We start from the raw sequence: 22,224 nt of genomic DNA, 5'->3' as shown, positions 1-22,224 counted from the left end.
GTACTCCATCTCTGCTGATCATTCCTGGTCCAAACAACCTGATCATAGCCAGCGCCGTTTCCTTTTGACAGCTGTTTATCTCCTCTAAGAAAAGAACACAATGGAGGAAAGTGACGAGGCGGGATGCAAAGTAGAAAGTTTGACAAATCCAATCTTAGTGTGAGCCAGTGTTTTTTAATGGCAGTCTTTGCTTTTAGAAACAAAGTCCTAACAGTGCATCACTGAAACAGATAAATGGACTCTCTGTGTGCTTGTTGTTGCTGTTTTTTCATTGACTGATAAAATAATCATGATAGACAATGTGAGTGTCCTCAAAGTCCCCAAGAGTTTTATTTCCAAAAGTGGATCAACTAGACAAAGTGAGCAAAGCAATGTGTTTTTGTTTCAGATAGTTTGATTAATTGCAAATTCGTTTGTGAACATGTACCAGTAAATTACACAATCAACTGAAGTGACAAGGATCAGAGTTATTAGTTGATCTTGAGACCTCATCTTGTCGAAAACTAATCTTAATATGATTTAAATTTATGTTGTGCTCACATGGTGCGTTATCTTAATGAATTTGTTTATTGGGAGAAGACCAGATACACAAGGTAGAGATGGTGGTGTTGGTGGTAAGGATGATAACACAGTTTTCTTTACTAACATGCAGCTCAACATAGCATTAAATCTTGCATGCAAAATAGACTTATACTGCCAAAACCTTTTTTTTATGTGTCAGGATCAACTCTTGACAGTGACATATGTCTCCTGAAGGTAACACTTTGTCTCACAATGAACTAAAAAACATTAACAACAGGTAGCATTATGATATGTATTACTACTGACTTGAAAATATATTTAATTTATTTATGGAATTTATTAAAAACAATGGCACTTCTTTGTTGCATGGATTGTGCTACCTTACAGTTTATATGTCACAAAAAGGTGCCATTTTTGCATATATAATTACAAGTGCACAAAATGAAACCAAAGTCATTCCAGTAATGCAATACAAAACGATACATATTCACTATACATACATGTGTGTTTACTAGCTGATAGAGTATACTGTATGTACAGCATAGCTACAGATACAACAGTGCTAGTCAACTGTCAACACTTGATGAGGTGCTCAGTGTTGTATGTCCCAATTAGGAGTTTTATGTAATTTTATCTTCCTATTTATTTTTTGATGTAGCAGAATATACCAAATTGAAGTCAAATTTTCATTAAATTTTGTGTTGTTAGGTTTTGAACATCTACATACTTTTTGTAGTGTGGGTGGTGGTTAAGTTTGAGAGAGAAAACCGCTCATGAAATCTGAAAGAAATGTATGTTAACAATTGTAAAACCAATTGTAATGTGGCCCCTGGGCAAAACAATTGTTGTCGGGGCCCTATTGAATTGAACTGAATTTGTCAACCCTAAGTTCTCATTAATAAGTCCAGTGCACAGAGCAGACTACACATGACAGCTTAGTTCCTTGTTCAGAGAAACAGAAACCTGTACTACCAAGCTGATATATCTCAGACTGAACTTAGGTTTTCTGAGGGCCAGTTTGTTGTTATTTTCTAAAGCTTTATTTAAGAATGTGAACACAATATTTGACATAGATTTTGACACAGGGGCCCACTACAAGACAGGCCACAAAATTAGAGAATAATGTAGGATATTATACCTTAGAGTTGCAAATTCATACTAAAACTTAATGAAATGATGTAAAACTAAATGACTCACAGCTTTTGGGGAAGTCTGGAATCTGGAATTCCTGGAAGTCTGAAATCTCATTTTTTCCCCTCGCCCCTTTACTCCAGCCACTATGATTTGTTATGATACTCTTTAATGGACTACTATGGGAGGGAGTGACATATTATACTATCATATGGTGTTAACATCTCCCACAGCAGCCTGTAATGTACTATGTTTATGGATCTATAGGCGATTCTTTGTGTTGCAGTGATTTTTGCATTGTCCAGTAGTCTTCTAAAAAAACCGGACTCTACATGGATAAGATTACGAGGAGGGAAAGACAGAGAAATATATTTGAAAACCCCATTCATGACGGTACGGCTCAGCAAAGAAATGCAACTTTGTCCTTTTTGGCCCTTCTCGCGTTCCGTTAGTAAATAGCGTCCTCAGCTCAAAGTGCGCTCTAGAGAAGCTTAAAAGTAATGTTTTCTGCGCTGAAATAAGTGCTCGATCACCGGGTAAGTTCGGAGATGTTGTGCTAGCTGATGTACTTTTATCCTCTATGTTTGATCATGTCTGTTATTTGTATTTGAACTGTTTTCCGAGCATTCATCGGTGTAACATCTTTCAATCTTTAGCGTTGCTGCACTGAAGGTTTTCTTCAACTGAGGACATCAATGTCTGATCTCAAGATATAGACAAGAAATCATGTTTTAAAAGCAAATACACGATATACATGCGTTTATGTCTGTTTTTACCTACATTAATTTCGTAATAAGCGGTTAAATGTTGACAGTGGTTAATAATCAACTCCTGGATCTCCCCCCTCCTCCCCCTCCTCCCCCTCCTCCTCCTCTACATTCAGGTCGTCTCCTCATGGCAGAAGTGTATTATGTTGGAGTGGACGTGGGCACTGCCAGTGTGAGGGCAGCTCTGGTGACCAGGGACGGTCTGCTGAGGAGCACTGCGGAGGAGCCCATCAGCATCTGGGAGCCTCAGACTGACCACTATGTCCAGTCCTCCACTGAGATTTGGGAGAAATGCTGCACAGTTGTGAAGGTAGGATGAGCTCAGAGGACACAGTCAGTCTCTTCTCAACACACTGATAATGTGTAACAGTGTGTCTCTTTCAGAAAGTCACTCAGGGCGTGGAGAGGAGTCAGGTGCGAGGGATCGGCTTTGATGCCACCTGCTCTCTGGTGGTTTTGGACCAAAGCTTTCAGCCTGTTGCAGTCAATCAGGATGGTGAGTGAAACATTTCCGTGACCTTATAGCTTTGCTCCCCGACACATCACTCACACTTCAGTCCTCTTTGTTCTCGTGTAAGCCACTGAAGAAGGTGAAGATCTTTTTGCTGTGAGGAGCCTCCAGAAAACTATGAACACCTAGAGATATTTGAGGTTTTTGAAATCTTTCTAAAATGGACCATGTTTGGGCAAAAAACCTTCTAGTTTTTGAGTTTTGCTTGGTCAACATGTTTTAGTTTAATGTAAAAGGGTACTTTATTGATCCCTGAAGGTAATATCCCCTCCTCCACAGGGAGGTCATAGGTCAGGGTCAGCTAGACAGCAGAACCCCTGGGGCTTGTAAGATTCATGTTTTTTTTAATTAAGCAAGGTGGACACAGGGGCCAGAACACAGATACTCAGGTTGATTATATACTGCCATGTCATCTCCTAGAAGACCAATTAAATCTTTGAATTGGATCTTTTTAGTTTAATTCTTGCTGGTGTTAAAACATGACCGTCCTTCTTTTTCTCTCTTGGCCTCTCCAGGTGACGCACATAGGAACGTGGTGATGTGGATGGACCATCGTGCTTCAGAGCAGGCCGCTCGCATCACAAACACCGGCCACAGTGTCCTGAGCAGGGTGGGAGGGGTCATGTCACCAGAGATGCAACCCCCTAAGCTACTGTGGCTCAAAGAGGTGAGAGGTGAGCGAGGTCAAAACCGGTCACTAGATATTTTATTGTTGCTTTATTTTACTAGCAGGTCAGCATGTGCTTGGTGTTTGTTTTTCAGCTTCGCACACCTTTTACTGGGAGGCATCTGATTGACAGATTCTTCTAAAAAAAAAAAAAAAAAAGAAAAACTGATCAGGACCACACCTTCCTTCTGTCTCTTCCTCAGAATCTAAAGGAAAGCTGCTGGAACAAAGCTGCTCACTTTTTTGACCTTCCAGACTTCCTGTCTTGGAAGACGACCGGCTCTTTGACAAGGTGAGCTTATTCTTGCTTACACATGTAATATGAATGTGTAATATGTGTCTAACACATGAATGTCGAAGTGGAATAAAAACGGTTCACCGCTGACAGTGAAAACCATATTATAACAAGATGTTTGTTGTCCTGCTGGAACAGTGTCCTTGTATCAAATGTCTGTTTAAAAGAAAGAATGGCATCGCCCTCGATAGCAGGGCTAATTCTAAGAAAAATTGTGTATTTTATCATCAGCTCTTTGGCCTTCACCAGATACTGTTTAATCTGACCCTGATGCTGCTGCTGAATAGATATTAATAAGCATGTTAAAGTCCTGTTCTCCACCCGTGAACAGATCCTTATGTACTCTGGTGTGTAAATGGACGTATTGCCCTCCAGAAGGATGGGATGTCAGTTTCTGGACCTCCATCGGACTGGAGGACCTCCTGGAAAACAACGCTTCCAAAATAGGTCACACAAAACAACAAAAAAACTTGCTATTTAGTCCATATTAAACTATATGCCTAAAATATAAAAATGAAATGATGTAAAGACGTTTCTCTGACCATTACTACACCAGAGTTCTTCTCTTCTTCTTCCATTAATAAAGCTGTAGCGTTTGTGTCATCCAGGCAGTGTGACGTGTTCTCCGGGGAGCCCTCTGGGGGACGGCCTCACCCAGGAGGCAGCAGCAGATTTGGGTTTGGACCCTGGAACTGCAGTCGGTGCTTCTCTTATCGATGCTCATGCCGGAGGCCTAGGTATCACATGCTGAACCTGTTTGTTGAACCACAGAGATAAGATTCTTCTGTTGTCATCTAGATCCCTGCTAAATATACTGTATATTTTCTTAGCTGCACTGGGTTACAGGTTCCTCATGGCAGTGAGAGGAAACAGTTTAAAAAATGTAACTTTGGTTATCAGAAACATGAAACGTATCATGAGTGAGCTGTTGAGAGCACATAAAAAACACCAAAGGGATGAGGGAGCTAATGTTGGTTAGACCTTGTGTTGACATTTTGGTCTGTGACTGATGTAGAATAAAGGTCTTGGCATGTAAAAAAGCATAACTACATGCAATAAATTTCAGGAAAAATTTCCAATTTGATCTTTATATAATTAAGAATCATGAGTGAATATCTAGAATCTCTTCATAGCAATATCAAAACATCTTGCTCTTGACTGACAGCTGAATAGACCAACTAACAAAGTGTCACCACTATCCTTAGATGAAAAATCTTTCATAGTGTGGCTTTAGCATTTTTTATTTTCAAGATAATTTAATGGCATTTTTGCCTTTGTTAGATAGCTGACAGTACAGAGTGACACAAACGAGAGAAGGATGACATGACATGATAGAATTGAAGTGCCTGGTATGACACTTGAGCTTTGATATTTTGGGTAAAAAATAAGCAGTTCCTGTTTGAAAAGTTAGATACGGAGATAACGCTGCTGTATACTGTGTCTGTAAGCACTTTTTTTTTTTTTTTTTTTTTTTTTTACCTCTGCTTCAGAAATCAGACCATCCTGACCATCTGGTTTTGTTCTGGGAGTTAAACTGTTTGTGAACTCTGCTCTCTGACCTGTAGCTGCGACCTCTGCCGATCACACATTGTTGTATCAGTCAGAGGTTAAAACACTCTGCACTTTTAGTTGTTGTACATGTCACAGTGATGTACACCCCCACGAGCCCCTGCACGAAGATGAACCCTCTGCCTTAAATTCAAACCAGCTTGACAAACATTATTCCAGCAGTTAGTGTCACTGCTGAATTCCACGTGAAGGTTAAAGAAGTGCTTCAAAGGATCCGAAGCTTTTGATCTGCGAATCATTGCTGTTTGTCCTTGACTGGACGCTAATAGAAGTTTTGAATACTTTGTTTGAAGTAGCGCCAAAAAATGTTTTTTTCTTGCAGAATATTGTGATATTGGAGCTAAATATAACCAACGATGTCGCTCATTCCAGGTGTGATTGGTGCTGATGTAAAAGGCTTTCACTTGCCATGTGAGGACCAGCCAATCACGTCACGCATGGCGATGATCTGTGGGACATCGTCCTGTCACATGGCGGTGAGTGATATACAGCTACGCTTCACCTGACTTCTCAGGAACAGCAAGAACAATCCTGTAGTGCGTTTCAGGCACATTTATTTTAGATAAACAGTGTGACATCACATGCTGTTAATAACACGAATATGGTGTGAACTCCATATCTGCTCCTTTCTGAAGCTGTCACGCACACAACACTTTTTTTGAATGTATCACTGCATGACTCATACAAAACGTCCTATAACGATTCATACAGTTCCTCATACTCTGAGGATGAACCTGTCTGATTAATAAACACTCCCATTAATGCTGCTTCTCAATTGTTCCATTCTGTCTTTTTTTTTTTCTACATATCATCTTTTCAGTGCATTGGAGACTTAAATCTATCTGTTTGTAAGAGAAACATAGTGAATTCTTGGCACATCTTCTTTTGCTGGTTGTCAATTGTCATCTGAAATATACAGAGCGCTGCTGATAGCTTGAGCAGTACCTATCTATTTGTAGATGTAAACTCATTTGAATGTCTATATGATTTATTGATATGCATTCCTAACTAAGAAATGTTTCACCTTCATGTGAATCAGATCAGCGAGCGGCCTCTGTTCGTGCCGGGAGTTTGGGGACCCTGCCTTTCTGCTATGGTGCCTGATATGTGGCTGAACGAGGGAGGACAGAGCGCCACAGGAAGGCTGGTCAGTCCACTGTAAAAGCTTCATGCACGGCTAAGAAAAATATAAGATCATCCTGACCTTCCTCATGATGTATTTTAACAACCAACTGTATGCAAATAGAGTTCACAAGCAATTAAATGTGTAGCTCCTGTCATTCACTTTTGTTGGAGTCAAAAAACTCTTATTTGTTTAAATAACTCTATAATCAGATGTTTATATAATTCAGCTGAATCACATCTTAACACAGCTCTTTGAATTTGAATGGAATTTGTCATTATTTTTGACACGTTATAGATTAGATGATCATTTGAATTCAACAAAAATAATGAACACATGAATCAATATTGACAATAATCAGTAGTTGCAGCCTGACGAGCCTTTAACGTGACCAGCTGTGATCTATGATTCTGTGTCTTCTCTGTGTCTTCTCTGTGTAACTGCGTTGCGCTCTCCTCCCTCAGATTGACCACGTGGTGAAAGGCCACGCCGCCTACACCCAGCTCCAGGAACAGGCACAGCAGAGGTCAGCTGACGCATTTCGGGCTCGGCTCTCCGAAAACATTTTAGCACAGCTGTCATCCATTGTTCATCTGACGTACAATAAACGTTTAGTGAGCTTTAGCAAGATTAGAAGCTTAGTAAGGTTGTGTGTTGTGTGTGTGTTACTCCCCAGATTCTCATCTCAGAGTATTCTGAGGAAGTTGCAAAACAAGTATTGAATTGCTTGATTTTTCGTAACATTTACCTAACAACGGGATTAAACTAAGTTTCTCTTGGCATAAAAATGTCTTCTGATTATTAGTTGGTCTGAATGTTATTACATCAGTGTGGCGAAATCAAGAATAGTGACAGTCATGCATAATGGACCCTTATTGCTGTACTCTGTAAAAAGGACCACCGTGTAGAGTGGCTGTTCATTTTCAAGTACATCCTGATGCTGCTTTATTTCTTCCAGTGTGGTTCAGAGAGCTTGAATCACCCATTTAAGAGAAATACTCATCTGAGAAACAGCTATACAGTTCTATCATTAAAGAACATATTCCCTCTCTATTGCTAATTTATATCTGTTGATGAATATTTTAATATTAATTTCAAAACAGGCACTTTGACTTGTCATAGCAACACACACGCAGGTGTAATTAATAACATTCATAACGACCGCTTTCCGTTCAGGTATGCCGGTTCCAGCTTCCTGTTCCTGTGCATGCTGGCCCACTGACATGGTTTACTGTAACACATGATGAGCCGTTGTTAATGTTATTGATCACACTTGAGCTTTTCCTGCTATGACATGTCTCAAATGACTTGAGTTCTTCATTTTTCCCAGATATCCCTTCACCGGCGAGAACATCTACAGCTACCTGAACAGCCACCTGAGTTCAATGGCTGACTCGCGTTCTGCTGTCGACCTGCTGGGCTCCAGTCTCCACGTGTGGCCGGACTTTCACGGGAACAGGTCGCCTCTGGCTGACCCCACCCTGAAGGGCATGGTGAGGGGACACGAGTCGAGGCTTGACGTGGCTTATGACATAAAATATTGATTGTTTACGTCACTGGCTCACAGATGTGCAGTGGTCAGATGCGGAGACCCTCCTAGAACATAACTAAAAAGTATGTAAAGTGATCCAGAATGATATTTAGTAAAGCATATAAGTAATGTGTAGTTAGTCTTTTAATGTCCTCTCAAATATCAATAAAACTCTCATTTTCCACAAGAGCTGCTACTACTATTACAAGAATTCACACTTGTACATAGAACCTGTTATGATGACTGACACCAGTTAAACAAAATCTCCATAGAGGCTTTAGAGAAGTCTTTCTTTCTGAGGATTAGACGAGAAAATCGATGGCTCTCTCATTTCTGTGCGGTAAGTTCAAAGCTGGAGATGGGAAGTGATTAGTCTAGTTTATCATAAAGACTGGAGGCAGGAGGAAACAGCTAGCCTGCCTAGCTTTCTCCATAGTTACAATGGGCCGTTGTTATCAAAGTTTCCTCTTTTTTTTTTACCTTTCACTGACAACAGTTTACAGTCCCTGCTAAAATCCTCACAAAACATTCAGTTCTGATTTTATCAGTGCAAAGAAACTTGCTTCTTAAATGTCAAAGTGAATCCCAGTTGAAGACTGGAACAAATAAGTCACCTGAATGTTTTCTGTGTTCTGTAAGCTAATTATCGTTGGCAGGTCACGCAGGAAACCAGGGAGCAGAGTACTGGCGAATATTGTTTTGAATGAATCACTGGTGATTTGAGATGAGTGAATGCACTCCTCTGTTGCCTCTTATAACTGAGACATCTTTTCATTTCTGATATTCCATGGTTACTGTTTGGCAGGTGATCGGACTGTCTCTTTCTCAAACCTTGGATGACTTGGCTCTGCTCTATTTGGCCACGGTACAAGCCCTCGCTGTGAGTCTGATGTGTTTTGTTTTTCAAATGACTTCCTCTGAGCCTCAGTCTGACTCAGTCCTTGGAAGGAAGGGTTGTATTTGTTTTCTTGTAACCCTATTCCTCTTGTGTCTTCTTCTATGGTTTCAGCTTGGTACGCTTCATATTCTGGAGGCCATGAAAGAAGCAGGACATGACATCAGAACCCTCTTCCTGTGCGGAGGGTTGAGCAAAAATCCTCTGTATGTACAGATTCACGCCAACGCTACAGGTATAAAATCCTAACACGGAATGATGAACAGCAAATTAGCCAAAGAGACATTTCACCCACTATTACAAGAATTTCCACTTATACATCAACACGTTGTTATGAAAACTAACACATCTCCATTGAAGCTTTAGTTAGTTTAACTTTTCTCCAACATCATCACTTTCAGGATTGCCTGTGGTGTTGCCAGACCAGATGGAGGCTGTGTTAGTGGGAGCAGCAGTCCTGGGTGCATGTGCATCACAGGACTACAGCACTATACAGGTAGAGTGACACACAGATATAGTACAGACATGTCGGAAGGTCGGAAGTTGAGCCGGATCTAGGCGGGAATATGTTTTAGAGAGTTCCTTTAGAATTAGAAGTGTTCATGTTTGTAGTCCAGCAAGGTCACGTTTCAAATTATTTTACAAATATTGAGATGTGAATGTGACTACAGTGTAACATGGACCACTGTTGGTGATTAAAGGGAGAGAAATTCCATAATTGTCATCATAAAAATTTATGAGGTATTTTCAAATCTCACAAAATTTCACATATCCTCAAAATGAATTATTTAACATTAATTACTTAAAGTTGTCTCTGGTGTGGATGATATAGTTTTCCAATAGAAGTATACTTAGACTTCATGAATAGTTACTGTGGAAATTTGCATGTGTTATTTTATAGAAGTGGCATAAATAGTAAACTAGTATCCTGATGTATCCTGTGTATTGCGTGAGAATGGAGGCATTGTGGGTTGTTTTATACTCCTAGATGCACTGTGATTTGTGCATGTTGCATTCAACAGCTTTCCTTCCATAACTGTAAAATATCTGTATACGCTGTCAATCAAAGGATTTTACCATTGAACAGAAAAACTCCTCCTGTTTATTCTTTCTATTATAGACACTTCAACAAAAACATTCTGATGCCAGTGTGGTTGTAAATTGTTGATGATGTTTCAGTGTAATGAACAGAAGTTAGAACTTGCTGATAGTGAAGCAGAAATGGTTGCATGATATTGAAGAAAATCTCAAATTTGCTGGATAATTAATGAATTTACTGTTAAAGGTTCACTGCATCAGTTTAGCATTGCACTTACATAAAGTGAGAGAGACAGATTTAAAAAAAAGAAAAGTCAAAACTGAGGCAGCAGAGGCTGAGATATCCTGACTTTTAGCTTCTGGTATGGGGTTAAGCTAAAAAGAAAACCTTGATCCTACATTTCCCATAATGCAACTGAATAGCATCCTCCTGTAAACCGCTGCGCCGTCTAAAGGCTCACTTCTTTGAAACCACACACTTCCAGTTTGTTACACAGACAAGCCCAGCATCAAAGTTATTTTTCTATCTTTGGAAACCTCCCGCTAGAGCCACAGAAGACATCAGATGCCTCTTTTCACACGCTGTATATTAATCCTCTTAATATGTAACTTCATGTGTAAAATTGTTGGAGTGCCCCTTTAAAAAAAAATCCATTTTGAAAAGGAAATGTAATGAAATCCAGGTGGAGCATGTGCTGTTTATATATAGCTTGCAATCCAATCTTCGTATTTTCTTTCCAATAATATTGACCTCAATAAGCCCAGGCCATATGCACATAACACCGCACAGATCATATAATCACTGACTCAGTGCTTCCATCTGCTGGGTTCATTTGAAACACAAAGTATATAGCACACTGTTCTACTGCTTTTGTCACAGAAGAGCCAGATTTCTGCACAATGTGTTTAAGATATAAAGTGTGTATTCATCTTTTGCTATCGTCCCTCGGCTCGGTCTCGGTACCAGAGCTCGTAGCCAAAGAGAACGGCAAGCCTTTAAGTCAGATATGCTAAAAATAAGACGTTATTGTTTGGACTAGGCTGCACCTGTCAACCCATTCTCAGCCATAACTACAGCAGGCAGTTGTTATGTCTGATCCCCTGAGCTGTACACAGTGAACTGCCTGGATCTGGTAGGTTCAGACAGCAGAGGGGCCCTGCGCTGCATAAGTCATACACTCAACCACACCAAAAGCGCCGCAGTCAGCTTATGTTCGTACTATAACTGGGTCACGGCCGGCCCCAAACTGAATGTGCAAAGCATGATTTATTGAGTGATATTTCTTCTTCTTCTCTACAATTCATGTTTTAGGAGGCAATGGGGAGAATGGCTAAAGTGGGGAAAGTTGTTCAGCCTGACCGTGAACTCCAAAGGTGAGGCAGAGAATTTATTTTCTGGTCTTTTTCAAACATTTTAGAAGACAACCATTGCTGCTTTTATGGGCCCCTTGGAAAACAAGTCATATGACCAGTAAGAATTTTTGCTCTCCATAATTTTGGTGTCATTGTAAAAGCACAATTCATGATCCAAGTAGTCACAACATGTAACCGTTGTGTGAAGAGTTATGTTACATATCTGCACATTTAACTAGTTTGAAAAATCAAGTATTTAATAATAATCATGTCACATTACTGCATTTGATGCCTAACTGCAGGAATTGTACACTTTCTTTCAGCTTCTATGAGAGAAAGTACAAGGTGTTCCTGCGTCTGATCGCCCACCAGAGGGAGTACCAGGCCCTCATGAACCAGAGATGATGCTGGTGGAGGGAGGCGGTGGAGCTGCATCTCGCTCTGAAGTAATAGTGATGACATATGCAAACACTGGAGGAAACAAGGACAGACGTCTTTACCCTGCTGCTCTCATATCAGTACCAGTCCGGTGTTTTTAAGTTTTCTCAAAAACCCAGAAGAAAACAGCTTTCTGAGGTCGGATGTGTGTCAGGGGGCCAGCTGGCTTTGAATAAATTATATATGATGTTCTGGTGGTAGATTTTAGATGCAGGATTTCATATAAACCAGCTGGCAGATGAGAGTTGAAAAGAACCTCTATGGTCCAAAGTCCAGCCAAAGTCAAATACTATCAGTGATCATCAAATGAATTCCTAATAAATGGTTAAAATGAAAGAACCGCTCATGCTTTTTACTGTCACTCTCAGCTAGCATGTTGTGATTTATAATTTATTGTGCTTCAACTCAATAGTGACTCATTCATTTTTTAAAAAACCCCCTGTCCTTTCATCTCTCTTCACTGCATTTTATCTTTCCGTTTCCTGTTGTGACGCCTCCACTGTCCTTAAATTCTCCGGTCTTTGCTGGTAATGGAGAGAAGCCTGCAGTTCCCAGGATCAAAGTCGATAAGCTCTTCACTGATGCTGTCCATCCCGGTGAGGGGGGAACGCCAAATCCTACACAGCTGAGTTAACAGTACTAACTTATGATAGAGGGGGACAGAGAGAGCGCTGCTGGCCAAAGCTAACTCAGAGAGGTCTTAGTCATTGCTCTCTGGATGTAATGACAAAGCAAATTCATCGCCGTAGTTCATCATTCGCTGAATATCACCCTTTAGTCCGATAATGATGAGAAAAACCAGCAACCTAAATGCTTTTATTGTCCCACACAGATTCATAAACTCAACCATTAGAGTAGAGATACAGTAAATCCATGAAACTTTCACTGATTCAAAGTTACTGTATACTCATCAGTCATTAAAACATTTAAAAATGTAAGTAACCATTTAAAAATGTAGGTCATCATCTGTGTAAGTAGCACCAGAAACCACTTCCTCTTGCATTGGTCCAAAAAAAGAAGTGCAAGGTTGAAAAAAATATTTATAAAACTGATTCAAAATCAATTCTGCTCTTAAATTTTCATACCATACAGTATTACTGCTGCAAAATATAAACAACTTCTGCCATATATAGTTAAGTTTTTGCTTTATATGTACCCATCTCAACCCCAATCTGTTTAGAGATACTTCCTGAAAAAAGTAGCCTGAACATTAGAAGAGTCCGTAGTATCTGTTAAGGCACTGGTTTTTATTGCATCTGTTTAGTCAGGGACTGATTGACATCTGGATGCCCACTGACTGTGTTTATCTACCTGATAGGGGATAAAAGGATGAAAGTAAAGGAGGACTGCTGGATTAAGGTACAGCCTGTGTGACAGAAGTGAGCTCTGTCTCTGCCTGTGCTTCTCTGCCTGGCTCAGGTGTGTAGCGCAGGTACTTCTTGCCAGAGGGCAGGTCTTTGGTGTAAATGCCAGCCGGGAACAAAGAGGCCGCTTCCTCCTCAGACATGCTGGGAGGGACCATCACACAGTCTCCAGGCTGGAGGAAGACAAACAGGAATAAGATGGGGTTATTCTAGATGGCTGAAAGCAGGTCAGGTCCATTTTTGGTGTTAATTAATGTGGAAACAGGAGGATGAAAGAAAGTGGCTGTTTTCAATCCTCAAATCTTATAAACCAGATGAAAATGATAATTTCATTGTCACTCCTTCATCTAATACACACAGAGTAGCCAGAAAAATAGAAGCATCTGCTGTATTCAGCTGCTGAAATAATTGCTGCCAACTGAGGTCACTTTCAAAGACGTGACATACCTGCCAGTCGGCAGGTGTGGCCACTCGTCTCCCTGCTGTGAGCTGGAGTGAGTCCACCACTCTCAAGATCTCATCAAAGTTGCGTCCTGTGGTGGCCGGGTAGAGGAGCGACAGTTTCAACCGTTTGTCAGGGCCAATGATGAACACCTACTTGCAAAAAGAGAACGTTGGCTGATCTCTATATAGGCAAGAAAGTAGATAAAATTTGAAGGCTGCAAAGAAGGAAAATTAGATTCAGTGTGTGCTAGAGAGAGTGTGAAGACGCTCACACAGCGGGCAGTGAGCGGCATGCCATCTTTGTCCTTCTCATCAGGGTCCAACATGCCCAGGGACACTGCCAGCTCCCGTTTACTGTCCGCTATGATGGGAAAGGGCAACGAGGAGCAGGCAGACTCCTCTAAGTTGTATGCCAAGATGTCCTAGTTAGTACAGAAAGAAAAGATTTATTCAAATTAAGTCAGTGCCACAGTGATGGAGCTCAGCTGTCTTATATAAACATCTGTAGTACCAGTCAAAAGTTTGGACACACTTTCTCATTCAAGTGAATAGGGAAGTGTGTCCAAACTTTTGACTGGTACTGTATATTTTTTGACTGGAACTGTAGAAGTACAATTGGGATAAAACAAAGATTTATTTAAACAAGATTTGGCTATGAGGTTGCTCTTAAAATGGGTGAGATATGCAGTGTACTAATTTGATTTGATTTTAGATAACCCATAACTGTGACTTTTTCCTTAAAGTCTGGTCTGAACACATCCAAATAGTTACATTTGACCATGCCATCTTATCCAGTTTCCCACTTAAACAATTTTTCCCATTGTGACATATTTAAATAGAACTAAACTCAGTTTTATCTTGCATAATTGTAAGCTTCGTGTCAAGATTGTGATATTTCACATTCAGTACCTAATGCATTCATTTGAGAAAAAAAAGCCCTGTTTTTCTGAATTAACGACACAATTATTCTTAGAAAAAGTTTTCTTAGAAAAGTTTTCATGAAAAAATAATTCTGCTTTGTTTTTCTGAATTAACGAGATACCTCAAAATCGTGACTGCGGTAACGCCGCCGTCTGAATTACGTTGCGCCTAAAGTAGTGTAATTACGGTAACGACGGCCTCGCTCACTGAGACGAGGGCCCTGAAAGATACGCGTTTACTGTCATGTTCTTTCTGTGTTCTTTTATGAACATAATTGCACTTTTTTCTCATGTTTGACCCTCTGTAAGTTTTATTTTGCCAATAGCTTATCAGATAAATCTTAAAGACTGCTGGTTCAGATGTTCTCTCTAACAGTATCAGTCATCCCCACTGTACCTGTTCGTGGAAATTGCAAGCTAAAATAACCTCTCAGCTCTATGGGCAGTCTGGTGGGTTTGTTTCATCTATTTCTGGGCTTTGATGAAACATGTTGTCTGTCCTGAGGTGCCTGCGCAAAGCAAAGTCGACAAACTAATAACAACATCATCTATACCACTTAAAGACACGAGTATCTCCCAATGTTTCAAACCAAAACCAACATAAAGCTGGATTAAACATGCGGGACCGGTTTACTATGAGCTCTCAAGTAGGAATGAGATCTTTTCTTGGAATTTTGAGGTATCTCGTTAATTCAGAAAAACAGAGCATGGCCTAATTATTTTTTCATGAAAAGTTTTCTCAGAATTTCTCACTATCTCATTGATTCAGAAAAACAGAGCAGATTTTTTTTATGAAAAGTTTTCTCAGAATTTCCGAGATGATTATCACGTTAATTCAGAAAAAATGTAGGGCATTTTTTTTTTATCTCAAGTAAATGCATTACGCCTCCGTAGCTGGTATTATGGTATGTTTCTCACACACAGATGTGGTGACAGTAAACAGATGCTGCATTTATCACACCTTGGTCCAGCCGTGGTGATCCTCCAGACAGTCGATGGACAGGGCGATCATTTTGACGCCGCGTTTACTGAACTCACTGCAGAGTCTGGCAGCTCGACCCAGCTCCGTGGTGCACACCGGGGTGTAGTCTCTAGGGTGGGAGAACAAGACTCCCCATCTGGAGTGAAAAGAGGGATTAGTGTCAAGTGTATTTCAAGGTCGGAGTAGGTGCTTCTTTAGTGGGGGAGATAATATCTGATATTCACAATCAGGTCTCAGTCTGACTCAGCTTCCTCTCCTGTTAACGACCTCTTTTATATTGTGGTAACTATTGTTTCTTATTGTTGCGTTGCAGAATAGGATGAGCCTGAAAGATGCATCTGCAGCCAAACTGACAGGAAGTGACCTCTGAAACATTGAGATGTTTCAAAAATGACGACAGGAGGGACTTTTTGTTGTCATGAGGTCAGCAAATATCAACATGTTTGAAGGTTTTTAGTTTTGTCCTCTGGTCTCTTCAGCTCACTGATGCTTTTCATATTATCTGTCAATCTGACGCAAAAACTATAAAGCAGAAGTTAGCCAGGAGTAACAGGAACTGGACATTTGCAATCATACAAGCTCTTTCTCCTGTAAACTGAATTCTCAATAAGCCAATAAAATCAACAACGAAAAACAATAATCAATGAGCCTACTTACGAATCACCGAGGAATTCATGGAGTTTCATTTTGCCATTGGTGGTCTCTGCTTCAAAATCAGGAAATACATCTCCGAGCAGCAGTCCTGGCATTTTCAGTGTGTCCGTCCGTGGAGGTTGTCTTTCTGTTCAGCTGCAGCTCCGATCACACTTAAAGAGGAGGCGCATACTTCCTCTGAACAGACAACTCCGTTTACATAAGCATCCACTTTGCATATAATAGGCTCATAAAATGTGATGCGCTCAGGTCGCGCTTTAGGTAAATGGCGCCGTTGTTACGCACAGATAAGCACCAGGTTCCCGTTAAGGATTTAAATATTTTATTAGAGTGCAACACTTCTCCACCAGAGGATGGTCATGTATTGTTAAAACTATATTTAATCATAAAATAGACGTGAATGGCAAGTCTGCAACATCATAGACTAAATTGCGTTTGGTTGAGAAGTAACTTAAAGACATTTCAAATAGTAAACACAATTTTAAAACGCATGACTAGTTCAATGACATGTCAATAGGAAGAATAATTTAGCCACGTGACCAGAGCAGTCCAGGTCTAAACTGGGAGCGTTTTATCCACCATGCGGAGTGTCCAGTTTTCAGGATGTTTTGCGTCTGAGCGCAGCAGGATTAAAGTGTTTGCTGGCCACAGGTGGTCCATAAAGAAGGGCGGATATATATTTCTAAGGACACTTTGTCAAACGAAAAATGTCCTCAGCAGTGTCCAGACGGAATAGCTGCCGTGGAAATCAGTGTGGAAACCGGGCATCATCTGAGTGCCATGTCCGCCGCCGGGGCTCCAGCTGTTCTTACTTTTCCTCCGGAGCGCAAAGTGAGGACTTTTCAGTCAGTCTGAGACAGTCGATATTTACTATAACGCTCCGGTTTCTGTTGGCTATAGATCTGTGGCTGTCCAAGCGGCTCGGAGTATGCGCCTCTGAGGAGTCTCCATGGGGCAGCATAAGGCCCCTGGTGCGACTGGTGGAGTTCTCCGGGCATGTCATCCCGTGGCTCATCGGCACTCTGTACACGCTGCTCGGTGGAGAAACTGTGGCGGAGCAAGAGATCATGTTGAATTTGGCCCTGGGTGAGCAAATGTGTGCCCACTGTTTTGAATTGGGGGGGATCAAGAAAGACTCCAGCAAGATTATCGAGGCTGGACTTAACTTTGGTTTAGATTCCTTTAGAATTAGATCTAAATGAAATTAATTTTCCTGCTGTTTCATTCAGCCTTGCATTTGGCATTCCAGATAACTTTTGCGCATTTATCTTGAACTCAGCAGACGATGGAGTGCACATTCTAAGCTTTCAACCTGCTATCATTTGGGTGTCTGTTGTTTAACTCCACATTAGCGGCGGTGGAGCCAATGCGTAATTACGCACATTTGTACCAATTCCAAATTGAAGCTGTTGGCAGTCACCAGTGGCTTTATTGAGGTCTTTTCAAAACTGAGTAATGATAATGACTGTTTAAATAGCACAACATAACAGACCAAAGCTGCATCGGTCAACCCAATTGCAATGGTCAGAGGCTGTTTGTACGCCCCCGTGACCGAGAGACAGCCACAGCACAGCCATGGAAACTTTTCTCCTTGGAGCCGCAGCTGATAGCATCTGTGGCCACTGAGTGACATGCAAGCGACACGAGTGATGCTTTATTTGCATGTGTAGATTATATTTGATGATTGACAGCTTTGAGGTCAAGTCCTGTGCTGTTATACTGTACTGTGATGAAGTGAAATACCAGAGCTATTCTTGGCGCATACAGGACTACTGTTTTGGAAATACTGGGGCTAGTAGCCTGAACTCTTCTTATGTGTTAAATCAAACAGAAATAAATGAGGTTTTCATTTCAAAAGAAAGACATTTTAGGGTATTGTTACTATTTTTGTTAATTATATTGTATTTTACATTTGCTGTTAGTCTTGTACAAGGTCACACGTGAAAAGTTCAACAGTAGCATGTTTAAAACTTTAATTAGAGCTCAGCACCACTTTCTAATAAGGTGACCTTTATAAGGATTTTATAAGTAGTAAGTACTAGTATTATTAATAGTTAAAACATCGTTTGATAATGCTTTATATATCACTTATTAGCCAATGACAAGAAAACGTTGAAATTTCCAAGTCGTGAAAATCGTTTTTGCTGGTGTTTATTGTCCAGCGAGTCATCTGCTTTGTCTTTGTATATCTTTGATTCATCAGTAAGATTGATTAATGTGTTGTAATTGTGTTGTATCCTTTTATTAAATATCTGGTCAGGATTTATAACTGCAGACTTGGTGGCTTATTAAGAAGTATTTATTAGGCAAGGCAAGTTTATTTGTATAACACATTTCAACAACAAGGCAATTCAAAGTGCTTTACATAGAGCATAAAAGGCATCAAAACAGAATATAAAAGCAACACAAGTAAAAAGACATATAAAAACAATTAAAAAGTGTTGAATTTGGAGATAAAAAGAAGCTAAAAGGGAATAAGACAGATAAAACAAGAGAATAAACATTACAGTGCTGTGTAAAATATTAACCATCAAATTTTGTTTAATAAAAGGCAGTGGCAAACAGAAAAGTCTTCAGCTGTGATTTAAAAGAACTGAGAGTTGCAGCAGACCTGCAGTTTTCTGGAAGTTTGTTCCAGATATGTGGAGCATAAAAACTGAACGCTGCTTCTCCATGTTTAGTTTTGACTCTGGGGACAGAAAGCAGACATGTCCCAGATGATCTGAGAGGTCTGTATGGTTCATAATGTAGCAGCAGATCAGAAATGTATTTTAGCCCTAAACCATTCAGTGCTTTACAAACCAACAGCAATATCTTAAAATCAGTTCTTTGACAGACAGGAAGCCGGTGTAAAGACCTCAGAACTGGAGTGATATGATCCACTTTTTTAGTCTTAGTGGGGATTCCAGCAGCAGGATTCTGAATTAGCTGCAGCTGTCTAATTGATTTTTTAGGTAGACCTGTGAAGACACTGTTACAGTAGTTGAGTTTTTCCAAATCCTGCTGAGACATAAGTCCTTTAATTCTTGATATATTCTTCAGGTGATAGAAGACTGACTTTGTAATATTCTTAATGTGGCTGTTGAAATTCAGGTCTGAGTCCATGACTACACGAAGAATTCTGGCTTGGTTTGTGGTTTTTCACATTACCGATTGAAGCAGAGTGCTGACCTTTAAACATTCTTCCTTTGCTCCAAAAACAATTACTTCAGTTTTGTTTTTGTTTAACTGAAGAAAATTCTTGCCTTTATAATGGGTGTCTCACTAGAGAGTGATACCTGAAGTTCTGGATTAGTTAACTAGAGGTTTATAACTGCCCGATTAAGCTTGTATTTTACCCAAATATCCATTTTACTCTAGTACATTTCAGAGGCAAACATTGTACTTTTTAATTCACTACATTTATTTGACACCTAGTTACTGGTTACTTTGCAGATTATAATTTTACATACAAAATATGTCACAAATTTATAAAAAAAAAGGGATGAATTGCTATAGATGAAACTACCCAGCATTATATAGAATAGTTCAGATTAGCCCACCCTTCACCTGACGCAAAGAAAATACAAATACAATACTGTAATATTGAAGCCATGAATGTCATAATATTTGGATACTTAGAGAAGCCATTCTGCTGCATAATGACTGCTTTTACTGACGCATTTTGCTGATGATATTTCTATATTACTTGAGTAAAAAGATTTGAAATTAATTTCATTTGTAATGGTGTAATTTTCCATTGCTAGTAAAGAATCTGCTGTGAAAGACAGAGTAGAAACTATGTTGCAGAGTGATGTCGTAGAATGGATTACTTTAAAATGCAGTTTCACTGTGAGGAAATGTTTGTCAAGGGAGAATATGAGTTCTCAGGATGTAATGAAACCTGAAACCAATGTTGTCTCTTTCTTTCCTCCTCACAGCTCTGCTGTTGGATTTGTTGCTGGTGAGAGTTGTAAAGAGTCTGGTCAGACGTCGAAGGCCTGCCAAGAACCGTTCAGACATCCTCTCCACCTTCTTCGTGGAGCGCTACTCCTTCCCCTCAGGCCACGCCACACGGGCGGCTATGTGTGCCCGGTTCCTCCTCGCCCAGCTGGTGGACACAGCCTCCATGCGGGTGCTAGTGGTGGGATGGGCCGGCCTGGTGAGCCTCTCCCGGCTTCTGCTTGCCCGACACTATGTAACAGATGTGGGCTTTGGTTTGGCTATGGGCTACTGCCAGTACAGCATAGTGGAGAGGTTGTGGGTGAGCTGGGACTGCCTGCAGGACCTACTGCTCGTGAGGCTGCGAGAGAGACTCAACCGGGTTTATGGTGGACTCTGGATGGCAGAGTGGAAACATTAGGTTTGGTGGAACTGTGTGTGTGTGGGGAAAATGTGTAGCATGAGTGTGTAATTCAAAATTCCCTGCTGTTTGAAAAAATGAACTTTATTTATTATTGTATCATAGCAAAGTTAGTTGAATGTGCTTATATTTTGTTTATCTGTATCTATTTTTAAAGGTGTTTGTTAGTGTATTATTGTATTTTTTTAAAGGAATTCAGTGAAAATATTGAAATGAATGGCTTAGGTAGTCACTTGTGGGTTGTAGCTAGATGTACCTGCAGCTTATTTGCACAATTTTATTGATGATACATGGACTTAATTCCACAATGCTGAAACCAAAGCAGGATTTTATTAGAGCCTTTTTTTTTTTTTTTTCAAAAAAACAAGTCTATTAAAGTTGACTGTGTAACATTAACAGATGCAGTTGTATATCTTACTGAGAGATCACAGGGAGTTTGTGGCTGAGTATGAAAAATGTCACCGGCACACTGCTTCCTGGTAAAGTGAGAATTTCTGCTTACTGTGTGGTGGAACGATGTCTCATAAGGAGGTATGTGGTTTTGAGTCGTTACAGTCTAGTGGGTCAACTTTATCTGTGTGAACGCTGGTGGGGGAAGTCAACTCACACTCACCCAAGTTTCCATCAGCTGCTGCTGAGTCTCCTGACTGTCATTAAAACTCATCCCATCTCCTCTTACAGTGTTGAAATGCTAACCGCCATCTTTAACGTAATGTTGCAGCTTCCAGACTAAACTGTACAAATACTTGGTAAATTCATGTAGTTTTGTATTTCAACTGTTTGAGAGATCTTAGTCCAGACAAGTCCTTAGTTTAGTCCTACTTGGAACTGAAGGGTGTGCATTTATAATGCAGGTGCAGACAGTTGTCTACAGAGGGCAGCATATAACTAGAATATGGCCAAAGTGCAGCACTGGAGTCATAATTGTAGAATTTTCACAACTGATAGGAACTGAAGATTTTGAAAGTGATAAATGGTCATTGTGCTATCTGCTTTATGTTGATGGATATAACTGGATATAGTTACCATCATGTTTGGATACATTACTGTTGAAATTTGCAGCATTGACTACCACAAAACAAAACAAAATAACTATCAAACAAACAAACAAACAAACAAACAAACAAAAAAACTGTTACAGATTTTAAGCAAATTGTTGCAAAGTATTTTATATTCAGGCTCTGATATTTCCAGGTAATGGTGTCAACTGTTGAAGTTAAACAAAAGGTATATGACATACTAAATTAATATTCTATCATTACCTACCTTATGATGCAATTAAACATATTTATATGTATATATATGTAGATCAATTTGCAATTATATAATTGACCATGTCCACTTCCACCAATTTTACTCAAATACCAAACTTAGACTCATACTGTCATCAGGGTACAGGCCCATATGTACTGATGTTCATGACCCTCTATGGAGTCATCATAGAGAAACACATATTTCTGTTTTATGGGCCGCCTGTGACTACATCTGGATGAACTTATGTACCATAAATTTTGTTGCTTTTGTGGTGCTTTTGTAGTACATTGACTATGCACAAATATTGTGTCAGGTTTTGTTTTTTTCAAGTTTCATGAATCAAGGTCAAAGGTCAGTGACATGTGGCTGCCAGCAGTGCTAAGCCCCACCCAACTTCCAATTCAGTGTCATAGCGTAAATGTTT

At 40.1% G+C, this 22,224-nt stretch overlaps 3 protein-coding genes across 5 annotated transcripts; 2 read left to right on the top strand and 1 right to left on the bottom strand.

Annotated features, from left to right (window-relative positions):
* Nucleotides 1–2,079: 2,079 nt before the first annotated feature.
* fggy (FGGY carbohydrate kinase domain containing) lies at nt 2,080–12,171 on the top strand. 2 transcript variants are annotated; one of them, XM_044368785.1, is made up of 16 exons: nt 2,080–2,189; nt 2,537–2,730; nt 2,805–2,916; nt 3,447–3,598; nt 3,802–3,890; nt 4,225–4,340; nt 4,502–4,630; nt 5,835–5,938; nt 6,502–6,609; nt 7,050–7,111; nt 7,916–8,078; nt 8,922–8,996; nt 9,126–9,246; nt 9,413–9,507; nt 11,362–11,423; nt 11,726–12,171. In XM_044368785.1, exons 2-16 carry the CDS (start codon nt 2,548–2,550, stop codon nt 11,805–11,807), a joined length of 1,653 nt encoding a protein of 550 aa, XP_044224720.1. In that variant the 5' UTR covers nt 2,080–2,189; nt 2,537–2,547; the 3' UTR covers nt 11,808–12,171. The 2 variants fall into 2 exon arrangements, with proteins under 2 accessions (XP_044224720.1, XP_044224721.1); XM_044368786.1 differs by lacking the exon at nt 8,922–8,996.
* Nucleotides 12,172–12,641: 470 nt separating this feature from the next.
* Nucleotides 12,642–16,483, bottom strand: LOC122994215 (peroxiredoxin-6-like). The gene is made up of 5 exons (XM_044368788.1): nt 16,208–16,483; nt 15,530–15,686; nt 13,921–14,070; nt 13,652–13,798; nt 12,642–13,377 (listed from the first exon to the last, which is right to left on the bottom strand). Exons 1-5 carry the CDS (start codon nt 16,297–16,299, stop codon nt 13,195–13,197), a joined length of 729 nt encoding a protein of 242 aa, XP_044224723.1. The 5' UTR covers nt 16,300–16,483; the 3' UTR covers nt 12,642–13,194.
* On the top strand, nt 15,693–20,896 carry LOC122994214 (phospholipid phosphatase 6-like). Of its 2 annotated transcripts, none has more exons than XR_006406531.1 (2): nt 15,693–15,973; nt 20,125–20,211. XR_006406531.1 is itself a non-coding variant. In XM_044368787.1 (2 exons), the coding sequence occupies exons 1-2, from the start codon at nt 16,912–16,914 to the stop codon at nt 20,544–20,546; spliced, it is 801 nt and encodes a 266-aa protein (XP_044224722.1). In that variant the 5' UTR covers nt 16,773–16,911; the 3' UTR covers nt 20,547–20,896. The 2 variants fall into 2 exon arrangements, 1 of the variants encoding a protein (XP_044224722.1); XM_044368787.1 differs by lacking the exon at nt 15,693–15,973 and adding an exon at nt 16,773–17,290 and having other exon boundaries at nt 20,125–20,896.
* The last annotated feature ends 1,328 nt before the right edge of the window (nt 20,897–22,224 follow it).

Source organism: Thunnus albacares, chromosome 12 (assembly GCF_914725855.1).
Source record: "Thunnus albacares chromosome 12, fThuAlb1.1, whole genome shotgun sequence".
Classification (NCBI taxonomy): Eukaryota; Metazoa; Chordata; class Actinopteri; order Scombriformes; family Scombridae; genus Thunnus; species Thunnus albacares.
Note: the sequence above shows the minus strand (reverse complement) of the source record. Positions and strands in the feature narration are given on the sequence as shown.

Coding starts and splice junctions, on each gene's coding strand:
- LOC122994214 (XM_044368787.1), top strand. CDS start 16,912: ATGTCCTCAGCAGTGTCCAGACGGAATAGCTGCCGTGGAAATCAGTGT. Junction 17,291..20,124: donor CATGTTGAATTTGGCCCTGG/GTGAGCAAATGT, acceptor TCCTCCTCACAG/CTCTGCTGTTGGATTTGTTG.
- LOC122994215 (XM_044368788.1), bottom strand. CDS start 16,299: ATGCCAGGACTGCTGCTCGGAGATGTATTTCCTGATTTTGAAGCAGAG. Junction 15,687..16,207: donor CATGAATTCCTCGGTGATTC/GTAAGTAGGCTC, acceptor TTTTCACTCCAG/ATGGGGAGTCTTGTTCTCCC. Junction 13,799..13,920: donor TGCCGCTCACTGCCCGCTGT/GTGAGCGTCTTC, acceptor TTTTGCAAGTAG/GTGTTCATCATTGGCCCTGA.
- fggy (XM_044368785.1), top strand. CDS start 2,548: ATGGCAGAAGTGTATTATGTTGGAGTGGACGTGGGCACTGCCAGTGTG. Junction 4,631..5,834: donor TGCTCATGCCGGAGGCCTAG/GTATCACATGCT, acceptor CGCTCATTCCAG/GTGTGATTGGTGCTGATGTA. Junction 8,997..9,125: donor CCACGGTACAAGCCCTCGCT/GTGAGTCTGATG, acceptor CTATGGTTTCAG/CTTGGTACGCTTCATATTCT.